General features: G+C 50.0%; 1 protein-coding gene across 21 annotated transcripts in view; it reads left to right on the top strand.

Annotated features, from left to right (window-relative positions):
* Positions 1–18,245, top strand: part of C2CD3 (C2 domain containing 3 centriole elongation regulator) — a 119,001-nt gene that overhangs the window by 90,278 nt on the left and 10,478 nt on the right. For 7 of the 21 annotated variants that reach the window (XR_014814551.1, XR_014814558.1, XM_084975141.1 and 4 more), the window contains 4 exons: positions 2,884–3,045; positions 6,539–6,759; positions 9,268–10,198; positions 14,551–14,662. Coding sequence is in view for 5 of the 21 variants with exons in the window: in XM_084975141.1 (XP_084831267.1) it covers positions 2,884–3,045; positions 6,539–6,759; positions 9,268–10,198; positions 14,551–14,662 (1,426 nt within the window). In the remaining 16 variants the exon portion in view is untranslated. Of the gene's footprint in view, positions 1–345; positions 1,642–2,883; positions 3,046–6,538; positions 6,760–8,925; positions 10,618–13,454; positions 15,030–18,245 lie in introns of those variants that run through there. The other 14 variants (XR_014814562.1, XR_014814549.1, XR_014814557.1 and 11 more) reach the window with 9 other exon arrangements.

Below are 18,245 nucleotides of genomic sequence, written 5' to 3'. Positions count from 1 at the left end.
GCCTCAGATCTGGTGTTGCTGTGGCTGTGGTGTAGGCTAGAGGCTACAGCTCCAATTCGACCCCTGGCCTGGGAACTTCCATATGCTGTGGGTGTGGCCCTAAAAATAAATAAATGAATTTAGACAAAAAAGTGTAGAACTTACTCTGAAAATTGTAAACCATTGTTAAAAGAAATTAAAGACATTCTAAATAAATGGAAAGGTATCCCATGTTTCCATGGATTGGAGAACTTAATGTTATTTTTTTGTTTTTGTTTTTTGCTTTTTTAGGACCCCACCTTTGGCATATGGAGGTTCCCAGGCTAGGGGTCAAATCGGAGCTGTAGCTGCCGGCCTACATCACAGCCACAGCAACACAGGATCCGAGCCGTGTCTGCCACCTGCACCACAGTTCACAGTCCTTAACCCAGCAGCAGGGCCAGGGATTGAACCTGTGTCCTCATTGGTGCTAGTCAGATTCGTTAACCACTGAGCCATGACAGGATCTCTAAAAACTTCATATTGTTAAGATGGCAGTATTCCCCAAATTGATCTGTAGATTCAGTATACTCTTTATATACTAATCCCTGCTGGATTCCTTAGGGAAATGGGCGAGCTAGTCCTAAATTCATATGGAAATTTAAGGCCCACAGAAGAGGCCAAACAATATTGAAAAGGAAAAAAAATGTTCCCAATTTCACAACTTAGTACAAACCTACAGTAAACAACACAGTGTGCTATTGTGATAAAAATAAAGGTCAATGGAATAAAATTGACAATCCGAAAATAAACCCACATGACAAGGACTCCAAAATATCAAAGATGCCAAGACAGCTTAATGAGTTTAACTGGTTTAATTGTCTTTTCAGCAAATGGTACAGGAACAGCTGGATATCCACATGCAGAAGAGTGACCCCTTTCCTCAGATTATATACAAAAACTAACTCCAAATGGGTCATATATGTAAATATTAAGAGCTAAAACTAGAACACTCTTAGAAGAAAACCTCCGCGTAAATCTCCCTAACTAGATTAGGCAATGATGTAACACCAGAAGTACAAGCAACAGAAGAAAAAATACTTGGATTCATCAAAATGTAAAACTTTCATGCTATAATCAATAGCTGGAGAGTAAAAAGACAGCCTACAGAATGTGAGAAAATTTTTGCATATCATAGATCTGATAGACTCGTTTCTAGAATATATAAAGAATTCTTACAACTTACTAGGATAAAGCAGCTAACTCAATTTAAAAACAGGCCAATGATCTGAATAGATGTATCTCTCGAGAAGATACACAGGTGGCCAGTAAGCCCATGACAGAGGTTAGATAACATGAGCCGTCAGGGAAATGTAACTAGTGACTCTGACGAGGTTCCACTTCACACGCAGTCGAACTGGCTGTAATCAAAAGGACAGATACCTCAGGGGCTGGGGGAGATGCGGAGAAATGGGAATCCTCACGTGTGGCCGGTGGGATTGTAGAATGGTGCAGCTGTTTTGGAAGACAGTCTGGCAGTTCCTTAAAAGGTTGAACACGGAGTAACCATGTGATGCAGTAATTTCACTCCTAGGTATATACCAGAGGGAAGTGAAAACACATGCCCACACAGAAACTTGTACGTGAATGTTTGTAGCGGCATTCTTCCTAATAACCAAGAAAGAGAAGCAACCCTTATGTCCATCAGCTGATGAGTAGATACATAAAATGTAGTACCTGTATCCAGTAGGAAAATCATTCAGCCGTGAAAAGGAATGGACGAAGCTTGAAAACACGCCAACTGAAAGAAGCTCATCACAAAAAGTCACATGTTGTATGGTTCCGTTTATATAAAGCATCCAGATGAGGCACCTCTGTAGAGACACGAAGTGGATTAGCATTTGCCTGGGGCTGAGAGGCTCATGTGGAAGGTTGGGGAGAGGAGAAAATAGGGAGTGATTGCTGTTAGGTGTAGGATTTCTTTTTAGAATGATGAAAATGTTTTAAAAATTGATTGTGCGATGGTTTCACAACTCAATATATTAAAATCAATTGAATTGTACACTTTGAATGGGTGAATTGTATGGCATGTGAATTGTATCTCAGTGCAGCTATTATTTAAAAAGGAGATGAGAGTTCCCCTCTTGGCTCCCAGCGGGAATGAATCTGATTAGCATCCATGAAGACACAGGTCCAATCTCTGGCCTCACCCAGAGGGTTAAGGAACCGGCGTGGCTGTCGCTGTGGTGTAGGCTGGCAGCTACAGCTCCGATTCAGCCCCTAGCCTGGGAACCTCCATGTGCCAAGGGTGTGGCCCTAAAAAAGACAAAAAATAAAAATAATAAAAAATAAAAAGAAGGGAGCTGGGGGAATGCACTGGGGGTTTGGGATGGAAATGCCATAAAATTGGGTTGTGATGATCATTGTATAACTATAAAAGTAATAAAATTCATTGAATAATTAAAAGAAAGAAAAAGGAGAAGGTGGTTACTGCTAGGATCAAGTTCTTGAATATCCTGCCAGGGCACCTGAGGCGTATTCTATAGATGAAAAAAGAGAAGCCAAAGCTAGAAAGGAATGATGGTAACTGAATAGGTTGGTGCGTGTTAAATGCTTAGAACAGTGCTTGGCACATAATGAAGACTCCATAAATGTTGTTCTTACTGTTATTTCAGATCTGTATTTTTAAAAACCCACTGAGGCTATAATGTTGAGAATTCATTAAAGGGGAATGAGTGAGACTGAAGGCAGAAGTATCCCGGAGAGAACTGCAGTCCAAGCAACCGAGTCGATGGGGCCAGAACCGTGGTAGTGGGGACGGACTTGCAGTACCATGTCAGGAGGGCGAATTGCTCGTTGTCACACATTTATTGTTCATTGTCCCATTGCTTGGGAGTTTATTGTGCCCCCATTTGTTCCTGACAGAAGCGGTACCGCCAGAAGCCAGGCATCCCGCCATGAAGAGCATGTGCAGAACATCCGCCGATTTCATGAGTCCCTGCAGCAGAGTGAGGCCGTCTTGCCAAGTGACAACAGACTGTCCGCATCGCCCTTGTCCTCCCATGCGTCCATTCTGACTTCTCTCAGGTGAGGCGCTCTGCTGAGAACAGGCAGGGAGCCGCGCTGGAGCACAGGGTCATGGGCCACGGCAGCTGCCAGCTGCCACTGCTTGGGAGGCTTGCAGGGGCATTCCTGGCAGCGTCAAAGGGAACTGCCAGGAACCTGTCTCAGCTCGGGGCCTTCCATTCCTTGAGGAGCTCTATTCCTGGCCCACCTGTGCACGTAGACACTCCAGTCACCAAATTTAACCCCAGCAGCCCCACATCTACTCCACAGCTGGGAAAGACTCCTCTTGCCCGCTGCCGTATCCTCTCAGCCGCTGGATTTGTCCAGACCGGCATCTGTCCTGTCACTGCTTCCCTCTCTCTTTCTTAGTCTAGTCAGCCTGTGAGCCCGAAAAGCACTGTGAGAATTGAAAGGGCCCTTACGGGTCGTCGGGATCAGCCCCTGGATTAGCTAGTGAGAAGTCCGGTGCGGAGAAAGGGATGGCGCTAGAGTCTGCTAGACCTGATTTCCAGTCCCAGCAGGGGACACAGCCGTGTTGCCATGGCAATCGTGGCGATGCGCGGTAAGCGTTCCAGGTGTCCTGGCCAAGGGCGAAGGGCGGAGTGAGGAACATTCTAGGTTGGTCATGGAGAGACAGCAGTCACATTTGAACTGGTCTTTGAAGGAACACAGGAAAAAATGTGCCAAGGCCCAGGGGCATGAAATAAGTCCAGTCTGGGAAAGTTGAGCGTAAGATGTCAGGAGCAGGGCTAGTTCTCTGTGGGTCAGATTTTGAAGGGCCTTGAATGTCAGGCTAAGAATTCGGACTTTTGGTAGAGTGCTTCTCACGTGGAAAGTGATGGGGTCGGGAGGAAGAGAGAGTGTAAGGTTTGAGGAAAAGAATGGTTAAGGGATTTTATATTAGGGGCAGGCTGACCTATCGTCTGGGTGCATAAAGCAGGCTTAGAATGAAAGATGAGCAGAATCTTCTGGGGTGGGACATGGCTTGGAAAGGATTGAGCGATCGTGCTGTATAGACTGGGAAACTGCTCACACTTATAAAAAAGTCGTGTTCAGATTCTTATTTTAGTAAGATGCTAGAAACTGGAGGCTAAGTAAAACCATTGACAGTTTGGCCACATTTTATTGAATTCTTTAGAACCCACCTCGGAAGGAGAAAAAGAAACTCTCCTTTGCCCTGAAGCAGCTTCTCTCAGCCTCGGCACTCGCGTCATTGGGCAGCTGCTTTGCTGTGGGCGCCTGTCCTGTGCGTTGGAGGATATTTAGCGGCATCCCTGCCCCTCCCCCAGTTATGACAACCAAACACGTCTTCGAGCCTGCCGGAGGCCCCCTTGGGGCCCAAACCACCAGGCTAAATAAAAACCACCCTAGAGCAGTGGTTCTCCAAATTTAGTGTCCGTCAGAACCTCGTGAAGGGCTTGATGAAACAGTGGTGGCTGGGACCCACCCATACAGTTCCTGACGCAGCAGGTCTAGGAAAGGGCCTGAGAATGTGCATTTTTAACTTCTCGGGTGACACTGATACCGCTGGGCCTACAGCTAGGCTTTGAGAACCACAGCTGTAGATGAATTCTCTTCAAAACCGACCAAACAAGATGATGTCAATGTTGCATCACCGCCTTGGGTTCCCAGAGCCCTCGAGCAGCCTTCGATGTGAGTCACAGCTCCCCTCTGAAGGCCTGCGGGGCAGATGTTACCGAACCTCTTTCCACAGATGAGGAATCGGTAGCTCAGTGTAGTAGCTGCTACACCCCGAACCTCTGGCAAGGCCTAAAAGCTTCGCCGAGTTTGCAGTTGTTTGCAGGTTCCCGCTACAGGTCTTGACCCATGTGGCCTACACCCGGGTCCAGAGGCCGTGAAATCCACTGTGATGTGATAGAGTGTGGCTTCCAGTGGTGGAATGGGGGTCACCTTCGTGCTCTCGTTTAATTTAAATTTGACTCTAAAACACGCACACTGTTCCTGACAAAAACACAGACTGTTTACCTCACAGGTGTTTAGTGTCTGTGTTGTGCCCGTTGTGTCAGGCACGGTGTACCAGGGAAACAGAGACGTCGAGGTGTTATCTTCTATTACCAGGTGCCCGTGGCCTAGTTAGGGAAACGAAACCAATGCATAATGGGAAAACTAAGGCAAAATCTAAGACAGAAGGTTAGATGCCAAGAGTGAAGGAGTTTAAAGGAGAAGTGGCCCAATGATTTGGGGTAATGGACTTTTGCGGGGGGGGGGGTTGTTTCGTTTTGTTTTTTTGCTTTTTAGGGCCACACCTGCAGCATGTGGAAGTTCCCAGGCTAGGGATCTAATCAGAGCTGCAGCTGCCGGCCTACACCACAGCCACAAACACCACAACACGGGATCCGAGCTGCATCTGTGACCTACACCACAGCTCACGGCAACACTGGATCCTTAGCCCACTGAGTGAGGCCAGGGATCGAACATGCAACCTCATGGTTCCTAGTCAGATTTGTTTCCACTGCGCCGCAACAGGAACTCCTGGGGTGATGGACTTTGAAAAGGAGAAATATGATCTTACATCTTAAAAATAGGATAGGCTAGGGATGGGACAGGGAGCCTCTTGAACTCAGGCTTTGGCGTGCAGAGGTGCGAGGCGGAAATGAAGCCCGTTGGGATAGAGCCCATCTCCTGGAAGGGAAAGAGCTTCAGACCTGGAGTTCCAGATTCTGAGAAGCTGCACACGACTGCTTACCCAGGAAAATCACTGAAAGTCTCTGATCCACACATTCTGTATTTGTGAAATAGTAATTACTGATCTCATCTGGTTGGGTGAGAATTAAGCACGATACTGTATTTGAAAGCATAAACATAAAATCCCCCGCAGGTGAAGTGGTCAGTGTGACTTCTCACGGGAGTAGTAAGAATGAATGTGGCCCGTTACAAGTTTTTGAACCGAAGATTTTTTCAGTCCTTTATTCATGTTGATTTATCCATTCAGCATTCATCTGTTTTGTGCCGAGCGCTGTGCTGGGTGCAGCACAGCTAAAGGAATCAGCCCAGCGTGCACATTGGATCAGGGGAAGCAGATGTGAATGAAAAAGATGATATTGTCGGAGGGCACAGAAAGAACTGTGGAGCACGGGGAGGGGCCCTTACCCAGCTTGGAGGGGCGGGGCAAGCTCGCGGAGATGTCACCTGCTTAAAAGCTTGAATGGTTCTGAGGCAGCGGAGGCCAGTGCCAGCTCGGAGTAAGGAAAGGGAGGACTGAACGGATGACGGTCTAGAATGGTGCCCTCTGAGGAGGTGAAATACCTGCTGGGCATCAGAGGAGGAGCGCCACGGGCCAGGCAGAATGGGGAGGACGTTGTCCCCAGCGGTGGGGTTGTATTGAAGAGTCCAAGGACGAATTGGAGGATTGGAGCGAGAGGGGCCCTGTGTTAACAGACCAAGCTAGAGATGCTGAGGTCCCAGCTCAAACGTCAGAAGGTCAAGGAAACACAGGAGATGCTTCTAATCCCAGGGAATGACCCTTTGGTCCTCTTCTTCCCTTTTTTTGCAGACGGAATCTGAGTGAGCTGGATCAGATCCAGAAGTACTTCAGCCAGAAGCTCACCAAGCCTCTACTTCCCCTCAGCCCTCCAACCCCTGAGGCCATCCTGCAGTGCCAGGAGAGCCAGAGGGACCATCTGCAGCCAGGTGCCAGCAGCCTAGCCTCCGACAGCCAGTGCCTGGTGGAGAAATCCAATAACCTAGTGCTGCAAGTCAGCTCCTTAATCACGGGTATGGCTCAGGCCCCTCTTGTTGAAAAGTTATGGTTACTGGCTGCTTATTGCAAAAGCATTTGAGGAGTTCCCTTGTGGTGCACCGGGTCGAGGATCCAGCATTTTCACTGCAATGGCTCGGGTCTCTGCTGCTGTGCAGGTTTGATCCCCGGCCTGGGAACTTCCACATGCCCCAGGAGCCCCGTCACTCAAAAAAAGTGTGCCCGCAGACAAGCCCCTATGACAAATAGACACCAGCCACTCCCACCGTCTTACTTATTTACTGCTTTCCTTTTGAAAGAGGAGACGTAGTGCATGGCACACAACAGGTATGCAGGAAGGGCCTTGGACTGCGAGGCAGGGGACCCAGGGCGGGTCCCGAGTGGGTTTCTGGCAGAGGCTTAACTATTTGACCCTGTGCATACCTTTTCCCTTCTTGAGTTTCCCCCAAAGAAAAAGAGGAGGATGGATTAGTTGAGTTCTTCAGTAGCAGTTCTTGAATTTGTGCCACTCTATTTTCATAAAAACTCAACCACAAGCATATTTAAAATTTTAATTCTCAGGAGGAGTTCCCTTTGTGGCTCAGTGGTTAACAAACCTCACTAGGATCCATGAGGACATGGGTTCAATCCCTGGCCTCGCTCAGTGAGTTAAGGATCCGGTGTTGCCGTGAGCTGTGGCGTAGGTCGCAGACACAGCTTGGATCCCTCGTTGCTGACTGGTGTAGGCCAGCGACTACAGCTCTGATTTGACCCCTAGCCTGGGAACCTCCATATGCTGCAGGTGCAGCCCTAAAAAGACAAAAGACAAAAAAAATTTTTTTTTAATTCTCAGAAGCCAGAAGTCTGCATTTTTAGCAAGCACCCCAGATGATTCTAGATATTGGTAGCCCATAATCTCCCCTTTGAAAAACCCCTTAAAATGCTGGTTTACACTTTGACTGTATTAGAATTATGGATGGAGCTTTTTAAAGTCCGAATCCAGGCTACACTATAGTTCAGGTGCATCCGTATTTTTTTGTAACTTTCCAGGTAATTCCACTGTGCAGCCAGAGACCACTCTAGGACGAGTATTTCCCAGACTCGCCTGAGCATAAGAGTCACCTGGAGTGCTTATGTTGAAATACAGGTTCCTGAGTCCTGCTCCATCCCACTGAATCAGAATCTGGGGTTAAAGTCTGGAAATCCGTATCAGGCACACCTTGGGAATAACGAGAAATCAGCTAGACCAGCATCTTTAGCCCTCACTTGGTATCATTTTTGCTCAAGCAAAATGGGTAGCTTCTACACAGGGATGAATAAGTTCGTTCTTTTTCTCTTTAAAGAAAGATATGGTTGATGTTAGACACAAACCTTCCTACCCTCTTCTCCCAGCTACCTAACCTGTTGGGAGCCAGGCCCCCAAAAGCGTCCTCTGTATCTGGCTTGCACTTGCTTGGAAGTAATCAGTGAGCTCTTGATTGAGCACCCGCTATGTCAGGCATCAGTCTGTTACTAGTTCCAGCAGGATACAGCGCTGGACGAGACAGGCATTGTCTGTGCTTTCATCAAGTGTGTATCCCATAGTCAACCAACGAAGCCGCTCCCCGGAAAGAAAGCATCAGAGCAAGACAGGCTTGTTTGGGGTGGAGGTGAGAGCAGACAAGGGGAGTCCCTTTAAAGGTCACCTGGAAAGAGGAGGGCAGGGACAGCCAAAGGCGTGCAGCCTGAAGGGCCTTGAAGGCAAGCCTGGGAGTGTGTCTTTATCCTGGAGGGACACGGGCGCTCCGAGCAAGGGAAGGGCAGGAGGGAACTGATTGTCACAAGGAGAGGGTAAATTTTGAAAGGAGCTAATGATTGCGTATATATGTGTGCCACACAGTATGTGCCCATTTATCTCAAGTATTTCTTACCATAACTCTGTGAAAACGTTAGGGTTAATCACATTTTAAAGATAAACTCAGGATAGTTTCCTCATGTCCACAAAGTTGACAAGTGACCGTAGACTTGAACCCAAGACGGGCTGTCCCCAGAGTCTTGCTCTTTCCAGCATACCATGCTGCCTCCGTTTTCTCTGTAAATATGCCCTGCCTTATCATTTGATATTGATTGGTATTTCCTTGCTTTTATTTTCCAAGTAACATAGTTATAGTGACTGTCATCAAACAGGTAAATAAGTGGCTTTCTCATTTTGGTTTTTAATGTAGGTAATTACTGAAGTTTATGGAAGGATGAGCATGCCCACCAGGACTCCCAGCTCCCAAGAATTCCTGAGCATGACCACGTGGTCTCGGAAAGCCTTTCCACAGATGTTACCACAGCTATAAGAAGTAGATTAGATTTTGGTCCTCTGATATTAGAATAAAGTGCTAGAAATTGTCCTGCCTTGAATATAGTTTCACTGACTCTTGGGGGTGAATTAACTGCTATCTTTAAGGTTTGTTCAAAGTCTGACTGTAAGACGACATCTGAAACTAGAAGCTAATGTGGGAATGTCGCGTGGTCTGTGGCCCTACCTGGTAGTAAGAGTGATGTCTGTTGCTCTTCAGATCTGCAGAATATCGCCAGGAATTCTCAAGGATCTCTGAGTCCTCGCCGAGCCAGGAGTAGAAGCAGAGGCGTCAGCACCCTCCCAGACACTCAGGACGCAGCGGCCGTGCAAGACCAAAGCACAGCTCTAGACCTGCCTGTGGCAGGAGCCCCAGATGAGGGCCCAAACGCCCCGCCTCCCCCTCCCGTCGAAGCGGCTTCAGGTGGCAGAGGCCTGCCTCCTGGGTCCCCGGGGCACACAGGGCCCATGACGAGAATGCAGAGCGGCGAGGACCCTGGGGACCCTGGGGCAAGCCCGGCCTGCAGCGACGAGGACTATGAGGAAGACCTCGTTGAGCCCCGGACCCTCAATGAGGTCACCACCGTGACAGACAGAACCAGCCCTTGGTCCAGTTTCACGTCAGACGCGAGTGGGATCCTCAGCCCTGAGCCTGACGAGGTGCAGAGGAAAGGCCACTCTCGTCCTTCAGAGCCTTTCCGCAGAGAGGAGCTCGACGTCAGAAGCCACTTTCTGTCCGGCCCAGAAAGGGCTGTCGAGCCCCCCTTGCCTGGGCCGGGTTCTCCTGGCCAAAGTCTTGTTCCTCGTGAGGGTGAGGCCTCTGAGGCCGGGGTCGGCGGGCCTGTCTCAGCAGCCCCTCTGCTCAGCTCCCGTGTGACCCTCTCAGGAGCCCAGCAGAGCGAGAGCTGTGTTGGCTGGAACTCACCGAAGGCAGACCAGGCCCAGGAGCCCACGCCAGAGGCCCAGTCTGAGGAGGAAGTTGCCTCTGATGAGCTAAGTGACTCTGGCGAGAGCTCTGAGCAATTCCCTCTGTGCCCAACCTCCCAGAGCAGAAGGGAAACCCATGAGGAGCCAGCCAGCAGCTGCCCCGACATCAGGCAAAGGCAGGCGACCTCTGGGTCAGAGGCGTCCACGAGGCACAGCCTCCTCCTGTATCCTTTGGTGATTCCCCCAAGTGGCCCCTCAAGCCGTCTCTAGGCCCTCGGGAGGCTGGTGCCTCAGCCAGGCGCCCGCGCGGGAGCAGTGACCCCCTGTGGAAGGCGCTCAGGGCCGTGGGGAGCCCCTTCCTGCTGAGGACGTGCCTGTGCTGAGCAGGTGCTACGTCGGCTCTGCGGTTATCACCAGGCCTCTGCAGCGTAACGCTGTGAACTGGGCGTCGGTGTTGGTGGCACGTTGATCAGCCGTACCTGGTCTGCTTGATGTGCCTGACCCAGCGGGTCTCTTACACCCGGAGGCAGGGCTCTGCATCTAAGGGATGAGACGGTTAACCTCCGCTTTCGGGGAGGGCGGAGAGTCAGGGGTGCGCCGTGCGCTCTTCCCACGTGCCATTTGGTCATCGTGAGTCTTCAAGGTCGGTGTCATTTCTGGTTCGCATGTTACAAAACGGAAGCTCGGAGTTACAGTGACTTGCCTAACACTTAATCCTTTTAAGAAGCGAAGGGATGGGGCCCAGGGAAGGGGAGGTGGGCGCTGTTGAAGTGAACTTGCCCCAGCCCCCCAGGGTGGCAGTGTTGACAGGAGAGGGACATCTGACATCCCGGCTTCCTCCTCTGAAATGCAGGTGGGCGTGTTGTGGGCAAAGGAAGTGACTTGGGACGCTCAGTAGCCCTCACACCTGCAGCCCAACCAGCTGATGAGATCAGCTCACCTGGAAGCCCAGCGGCAGGCGGAGGTTGCTGTGCTGCGGGCAGGTGAAGCGGGCTGCTGTGCCCAATGGAGACCCTTCTCCACCGAAAGTCGGGGGTCCGGCTTTGACCCTTCCAGACCCAGCTCTGTTACCCTGAGGAACTTCGGGCATACAGTTTACGCCTCCGAGCCTGTGGGGTGGAGGTGGTGATCCCTTAGCCACCAGCCTGTGCTCTCCCAGCTAAGTCAGGGACCTTGTCTTCCTCTGTGTCCCCAGACCGTGCGCACAGAGGGATCAGGAAATATCCACGGAGCTGAACTATCACAGTTTCACAGGGTCGTTGCGAAATCAATGAGCAGGAACACGTGCTCACCACACACAGACGCCAGGCCGAGGGAAACCTGGGAGGGGCTGGCACGGCCCCCGGAGAGGCCTCAGGCGTGAAGCGGCTGGGGGCTGAGCGCTGAAAGCGGGCTGCCTGGGTGTTCTTGCCTGGCCTCCTCCATCCTGGCTTCTGACCTTCCCGCCTTTACAGTCAAGCTAGTTGTGCTCAGAATGGTCAGAGGAGGGGCCGTCGCGTGTGCCCAGGTCCTGAAGGTGCGGCTTCTGCTCAGGCCTTCCCAGCTCCCCGTCCTTTCAGAGGTGTTGCCAGGCCTTGTGCTGCATGACGGGGACAGAGGCGCTTCCAAGTCATGAGGTGGGCGACAGCCAGTGACCGTTGGTTCTGGGGCTGTGATGAGATGTGGAGGAAACGCTCGGGGGCGAGGGAAGGAAGCGGCCGTGACTGTTTGGAGGCCCCGGAGAGACAGGAGAGTGGGCCTCACAGATGCACGGGTATCCCGTGGGCGGAGGCAAGTTCTAGTCACAGCGAACTCTGTACGTAGAGGCGAAGGAGCCTGGCTGTGCTTAGAGCCTGGGATGAGCGGGGCCGTGAGAGGTGAGGCAGGGCTGGATCTTACGGCCTTGGATTCTGTCCTATTAACAAATTAAACGTGTTTCCTTATCTGTAAAGCAGAAGTAGTAGTAGTATTTTTCTTGTGGGATTATTGTGGAAATTAAAATAGATTCACAGCATAACCTCCCAGCATAGTGCCTGGTATACAAGGCTCAGTAAACGTTAACCGGGAAGCAGGTGTATGATTGGTCAGGTTTACGTATTACAAAATTTCCCCAGTGCCTTGTAGAGGGTAGATTAGGTCAGGGAGACCGAAGCCGGGTGACCAGGTAGGAAACTTGGGATAATAATAATAATAAAAGATGAAGGAGTTCCCGTCGGGGCTCAGTGGTTAAGGAACCCAACTAGCATCCATGAGGACATGGGTTTGATCCCTGGCCTTGCTCACTGGGTTAAGGATCCAGCGTTGCCATGAGCTATGGTGTAGGTCACAGATGCCGCTTGGATCTGGCATTGCTGTGGCTGTGGTGTAGGCTGGCGGCTGCAGCTCTTATTGGACCCCTAGCCTGGGAACTTCCATATGCTGCAGTGTGGCCCTAAGAAGACAAAAAAGATAAAAGATGAAGAAAGTCTGATCTAAAGCATAGACTGCTTTATTAGGAAGAGGAGGAGGGATTTGAAAGGAACAGATGGGGCAGAGGACAAGAAAGGAGAATAGAAAGTATGACTTAGAGATTTCATTTCTTCCTTTTCTTTTTTTGCTTTTTAGGGCTGCACTTGCGGCATGTGGAGGTTCCCAGGCTAGGGGTCGAATCAGAGCTGCACCTGCCAGCCTGTGCCACAGCCACAGCCACACCAGATCCAAGCGGTGTCTGCGACCTACACCACAGCTCACGGCAATGCCAGGTCCTTAACCCGCTGAGTGAGGCCAGGGATCAAACCTGCATCGTTGTGGATCCTATTCCGGGGAATTCCATGGCTTAGAGATTTCTGACACAAGTTAGGTCATTTACCAGGTAGGGAACAGCGCATTAGGAGTTTGGAGGAAAGGGGGAGATTTTCTTTGTGCACCCATGCCTGTGAGGTGTCCAGGAGAGGCAGACCAGCTGTGAAGGTGGGCATCTCTGGAAAGAGGGCAACGGGGAGAGCGGGGCCAAGGGCGCCCACACGAGCCGGAGCCCTGAGGGTCAGCAGTACATGAGGGCGGGGGTGCAGACACACTGACGGGGGGCCGGAGGAGAGGCGGGAGTGGTGATCCCCACCCCGATGCCTGAGGCAGGTCCAGCAGGAGGCGCCTGACCTGGATTTGCACGCTTCGGCCTAGGACAGAGCAGAGGTGGGGTGGGAGGCAGGCTTCATGGCGTGAGGGAACCCGTGTCACTTTCTCTCCGCAACTGGAGGAACGAGAACAGCTGGCGTGTGAGAACTGCTGTGTATCAGGCGCCATTGTAAGCACCTTTGCATGTAAATCCATTTCATCTTCAAAAGGTGGAATGATTACATTTGTCTTATAGGTGAAGAACAGACACCAAAAGTGTACTTTCCTGAAGCTACCATCTAATAAGTGGCAGAGGTTACCTGCCGAAGGAGGGCCCGAAGAAGGGTCCTTTTTACTCTTAGAAAAGATGCATTCCGGACACCTCACAGCTACGCTCTTCTTCCCCAGGGTGTCAGCAGCTGTGGGGCCGAGTCCCCAGCAGTCAGAGTGGCAGCAGCAAACGGGCCCTCCCTCAGCCAGGCCCCTGGGGAAGCCTGAGGCCAAAGGGCTCTTGCCCTTCAGGATCTCAGCTCCACCCCCACCTCTGCCGAAGCAGCAGGGACTTGAGCCAAAGCAGGAAATGGTGTCCTTCATTCCTTCAGTAGACATTTGTTGAACAGCTGCTGTGTCCCAGTGACAGGGACATACAGTATGAAGCAGCTCATCTTCACCCTCCTGGAGGCCACGGCCCGACGGGGAAGAGGAGCGATGGACCAGTTTGCATCAGAACCGTACTTGCTGAACAGAAACAACTGGCCCTCAAACAGCTCCCTCCCAAGTGGAATCAGTGCTTTGAGTGAACAAATATTTGTGGAGCACCCTATTCTCAGCAGTGCTGGGTCCCGCCAGAGGATTCAGAGAAATGCAGGATCTGGTCCTGCCTTTTAGGGTTCGCGTCCAGACGGCGGACGGCTGTGCCCACTTTTGCAGAGCCCTTGTTTCTGGAAGTGAGCACAGAACACCCACAGGACAGGTCCTCCTTCAATGCCAGCCACCTCCCTCCAGCCTGAGACACTGCCCCTGGAGCCACCTTCCCACCGTGTCCGGTTGGGGCCAGCAGGCCCTCGGCAGGTGTCATCCAGAGCTTGCTGCCTACCAGGCTGGGGCAGGGCTCCGGGGAACAGGGAGGTAACTGAAAGCAGGACCTGCCTTTGAGAAGCTTAGGGAAGCAAACAGACCCATGTCAAACTAAGTAATCAAGCACTAGCCTGTGTTGCAGACGGCCCTAGACTAGGCAGGAGGGGCCCCTGGGGCCTGAGACTGGGGGGAGGCTTCCTGAAGGAGGCAGGATTTGAACTGACCTGTGAAGTATATAGAGACTGATTTGTTAGGGGCGGGCGGGGCCTTCCAAGCAGAGGGAGCCACTTGAGCAAAGGATTCCTGGGCAGGAATAAGTTGGGGTGGCAGGGGCAGGAGTGAGGGGACAAAGGGGTGATTGAGATGAGAGGCGGTGCTGGTCTGGGAAAGATGTCTAGGTGTGTGCGTCCCTTAACTGCCTTTCCAGCCCGGAGCCCATCGTGGTGCCCAACTTCTTCCTGCCGCCCCGGCAGCTGGAGGCCTCTCTGCGGGTGCTCTCACTGTCTGCAGCTTTGCCACCACCAGCCGCCACAGATCAGGTAAGAAAACAGCCAGCCAACCTGCCGCCTTCCGTAGAGCTGTCGCCTCTTCCGTAAGCATGTACCGCACGCAGAGCTGCCCCAGCCATGTCCTGGAGAGGCAGCAGCAGGGCTCACTCTCCAAGCTTGGAGCTGAGCCTGAGCCGTGGGCTCAGCAGTGAGAGGAGCTCAGGAGAGGCGAGCAAGAGCAGCTGTGTTAAGAGCGAGGGCGTCATCAGCTAAGGTGACAGAAGAGACAACACAGAAGCATAAAAGTAGGACTCGGCCAAGGAGCGGATCCTGAGTGCTGTGGGAGCTCCAGCTAAGCAAAGGTGGGTTTGAACGGAGGAAGCTTCTAACGAGATGCATCCTGGGGCGCCCCTGGCAGGTGAGTAAGGTCTGGATGAAGGGAGAGAGGGCTAACAAAGCAGCTCGAAACGATTCATCACGCAGCTGAGTTAGGTGGTTGGAACCTTGGTGCAAATCCCCGCTCTCCTCTTTTCTGCCTTGGCACAGCACCTGACCTTTCCGGCACATGGCAAGAAAATAATATCTACTACTCTCGTCATTCAGCCTGTAATTCGTATTTCAGGTGACTGTGCTGTAAATAGCACAGGCATTGTGCTGGCTGCTGAGCATAGAGTAGTAAATAAAGCAAATACCCCGTCCTAATGATTGCGTTCAGTAAGTCAAAAGGATATGCACACATATTTACAGATTGCGATGAGGACTGGATGCTTTGGGAAAGAACTGGCTCTCTGAGGAGCAGTGTTTGAAGCTCTTTATAGTAACGCATTAGTTCAGCAACCTAATGAACTGTCCCTAAATTAAGATGAAACAATTCCCGTTGTGGTACAGTAGTAACAGACCCTACTAGTATCTGTGAGGATGCAAGCTCCATCCCTGGCCTCACTCGGTGGGTCAAGGATCTGGCTTTGCCTCGAGCTCTGGTGTGGGTCACAGACTCAGCTCAGGTCCCGTGTGGCTGTGGCTGTGGTGCAGACTGGTGGCTACAGGTCTGATTCGACCCCTAGCCTAAGAACTTGTGTATGCCACAGTTAAAGCCCTAAAAAGACAAAAGACAAAAAAAAAAAAAAAAAAAAAGGAAACTGAAGCACAAAGAGATGAAGTAACTTGCCTACACAGGCAGTAAGTGGCAGAGCCAGAATTGGAACCCAAGCATGCTGGTTTCGAAATCTGTGCCGTTCTGGGAAAGAAGCACCAAGCCCCTGCCTTGCGGCACTTTTAAAAAATTTGTTTTAGAGATAGTACATGCTGTGAGCAAAGTGTTTCAGCTTGTTAATTATAATAGCTGGGAGTTCCCGTCATGGATCAGCAGTGAACCTGACTAGGCTCCCTGAGGACGCATGTTCAATCCCCGGCCTTGCTCAGTGGGTTAAGGATTTGGCATTGGCGTGAGCTGGTTGCAAACGTGGCTTGGATCCCATGTGGCTGTGACTATGGTGTAGGTTCCTATTTGACCCCTAGCCTGGGAATTTGCATAGGCTGCAGATGTGGCCCTAAAAAAACAAACAAAAAAATTAGTATTAGGAATAATAGTTATTCTTAGGGACAATAGCTCATCCCTACTTAATGCTTACTATGCTAGGCATTATTCTAAGCACTGCACATGTGTAAACCAATTTAATTCTCCCAAGAACTCAATAAGAAGGGTGCTGTCATTTGGGGGTTTGGGGGGCTAGGCCCACGGCATGCAGAAGTTCCCGGGCCAGAGATTGAACCTGTGCCACAACAGTGACAACACTGGATCCTTAATCACAGCCACCAGGACACTCCAAGGGGTACTATTGTTATCCCCATTTAATAGATAAGAAAACTGAGGCTCAGAACTTCCCATACAGGCCTACAAGGAATTGTAGTTTCTATTCTATATAGAAACCAAGACACATAAAGGTTAGGTGGGTTGTCACCTGCCCAGGGTCTCCTAATCAGTAAGTAAAAATAAGATGGCTCCAAACTCTGTGCTTTCCATCTCACTACTTTTTAAAATTTTTTTGTTATAGCTGATTTACAATATTATCTCAATTTATGCTGTACAGCGAAGTGACCCAGTTATGCGCATATATACAGTCTTTTTCTCACATTATCCTCCCTCATGTTCCATCACAAGTGATTAGATGTAGTTCCCTGTGCTGTACAGAAGGATCTCATTGCCTATCCACTCCGAATGCTATAGATTGCATCTCCTAACCCCCGAACTCCCCATCCCTCCCCGTCGCCAACCACATGTTCTCCAAGTCCATGGGTTTGTTTCTTTTCTGTAGATAGGTTCATTTGTGCCATATATTAGATTCCAGATATGTGATATGGTATTTGTTTTGCTGCTTCAGACTGATTTCACTTTGTATGATAATCTCTAGTTCCATCCACATTTGTGCAAATGGCATTATTTTATTTTTTTTATGGGTGAGTGATATTCCATAGTGTATATGTACCACATCTTCTTAATCCAGTCATCTGTCAATGGACATTTAGGTTGTTTCCATGTCTTGGCTGTTGGGAATAGTGCTGCAGTGGACATAAGGGTGCATGTATCTTTTTCATGGAAAGTTTTGTCCGGATATATGCCCGGGATTGGGATTGCTAGGCCATATTGTGGTTGTGTATTAAGTTTTCTGAGGTCCCTCCGTCCTGTTTTCCAAAGTGGTTGTACCAGTTTACATTCCCACCAGCAGTGTGGGAGGGCTCCCTTTCCTCCACACCCTCTCCAGCATTTGTTATTTGTTGACTTAGTAATGATGGCCATTCTGACCAGTATGAAGTAGTGCCTCATTGTAGTTTCGATTTGCATTTTAATAATTAGTGATGTTGAGCATTTTTTCATGTGCTTGTTATCTATCTGTATGTCTTTGGAGAAATGTCTCTTCAGGTCTTCTGCCCATTTTTTTGCTGTCATCACATGAGTTTGTATACTTTGGAAATTAAGCCCTTGTCGGTTGCGTCATTTGATTTCCATTATTCTATCTTCCAAATCACTGTTTCATTCCTCTGCATTATTCATTCTGCTCTTTAACTCAGATTGCATCTCTGCAGATTAATTTTCTAATTTTTCTTGGCTCCTCCATATACTTTCTGGTTCCTTTCTAAAGTGATCTGCATTACTGTTCGTATCTGCTCTCAATTCCTTCGTATACTCTTAATCTTTCAGTATTTTCACTATCTCCTTTTTGAACTTGGTGTCTCTTAGACTGCAGAGGTCTGTTTCATTGTTTGCTCCTTTTGGGGGACTCTGGGCATGGTTCCTGAGCTGCTTCACTGGGGCTTATATTTTTCTTATTTATCTCCTCTTGCCTGTCCCATATGCACGTCAGCACTTATGCTAGGGTCTCAGGGCTGTCCAGCACCAAACACAAGCTTTTGAGCAAGATACCTATGAAGTGAAATACTGGATCTGCTATGTGACTAAGTGATCTGGAGAAAATGACCACTTTCTGCATCTCAGTTTTGTTGTCAGGTTGTGTGTTTTAGGGCTTCCCAGGCAGCATGTAAAAATTCCCAGGTTTGGGGTCGAGTCAGAGCTACAGCTGCCTGCCTCGGCCACAGCCACACCAGATCCGAGCCACGTGTGGCCTACAGCACAACT

Source organism: Sus scrofa, chromosome 9, assembly GCF_054392235.1.
Source record: "Sus scrofa isolate SSC_HxYL_T2T_F1_AM1 chromosome 9, Sscrofa_HxYL_maternal_Yorkshire_Landrace_v2.0, whole genome shotgun sequence".
NCBI lineage: Eukaryota > Metazoa > Chordata > Mammalia > Artiodactyla > Suidae > Sus > Sus scrofa.
Note: the sequence above shows the minus strand (reverse complement) of the source record. Positions and strands in the feature narration are given on the sequence as shown.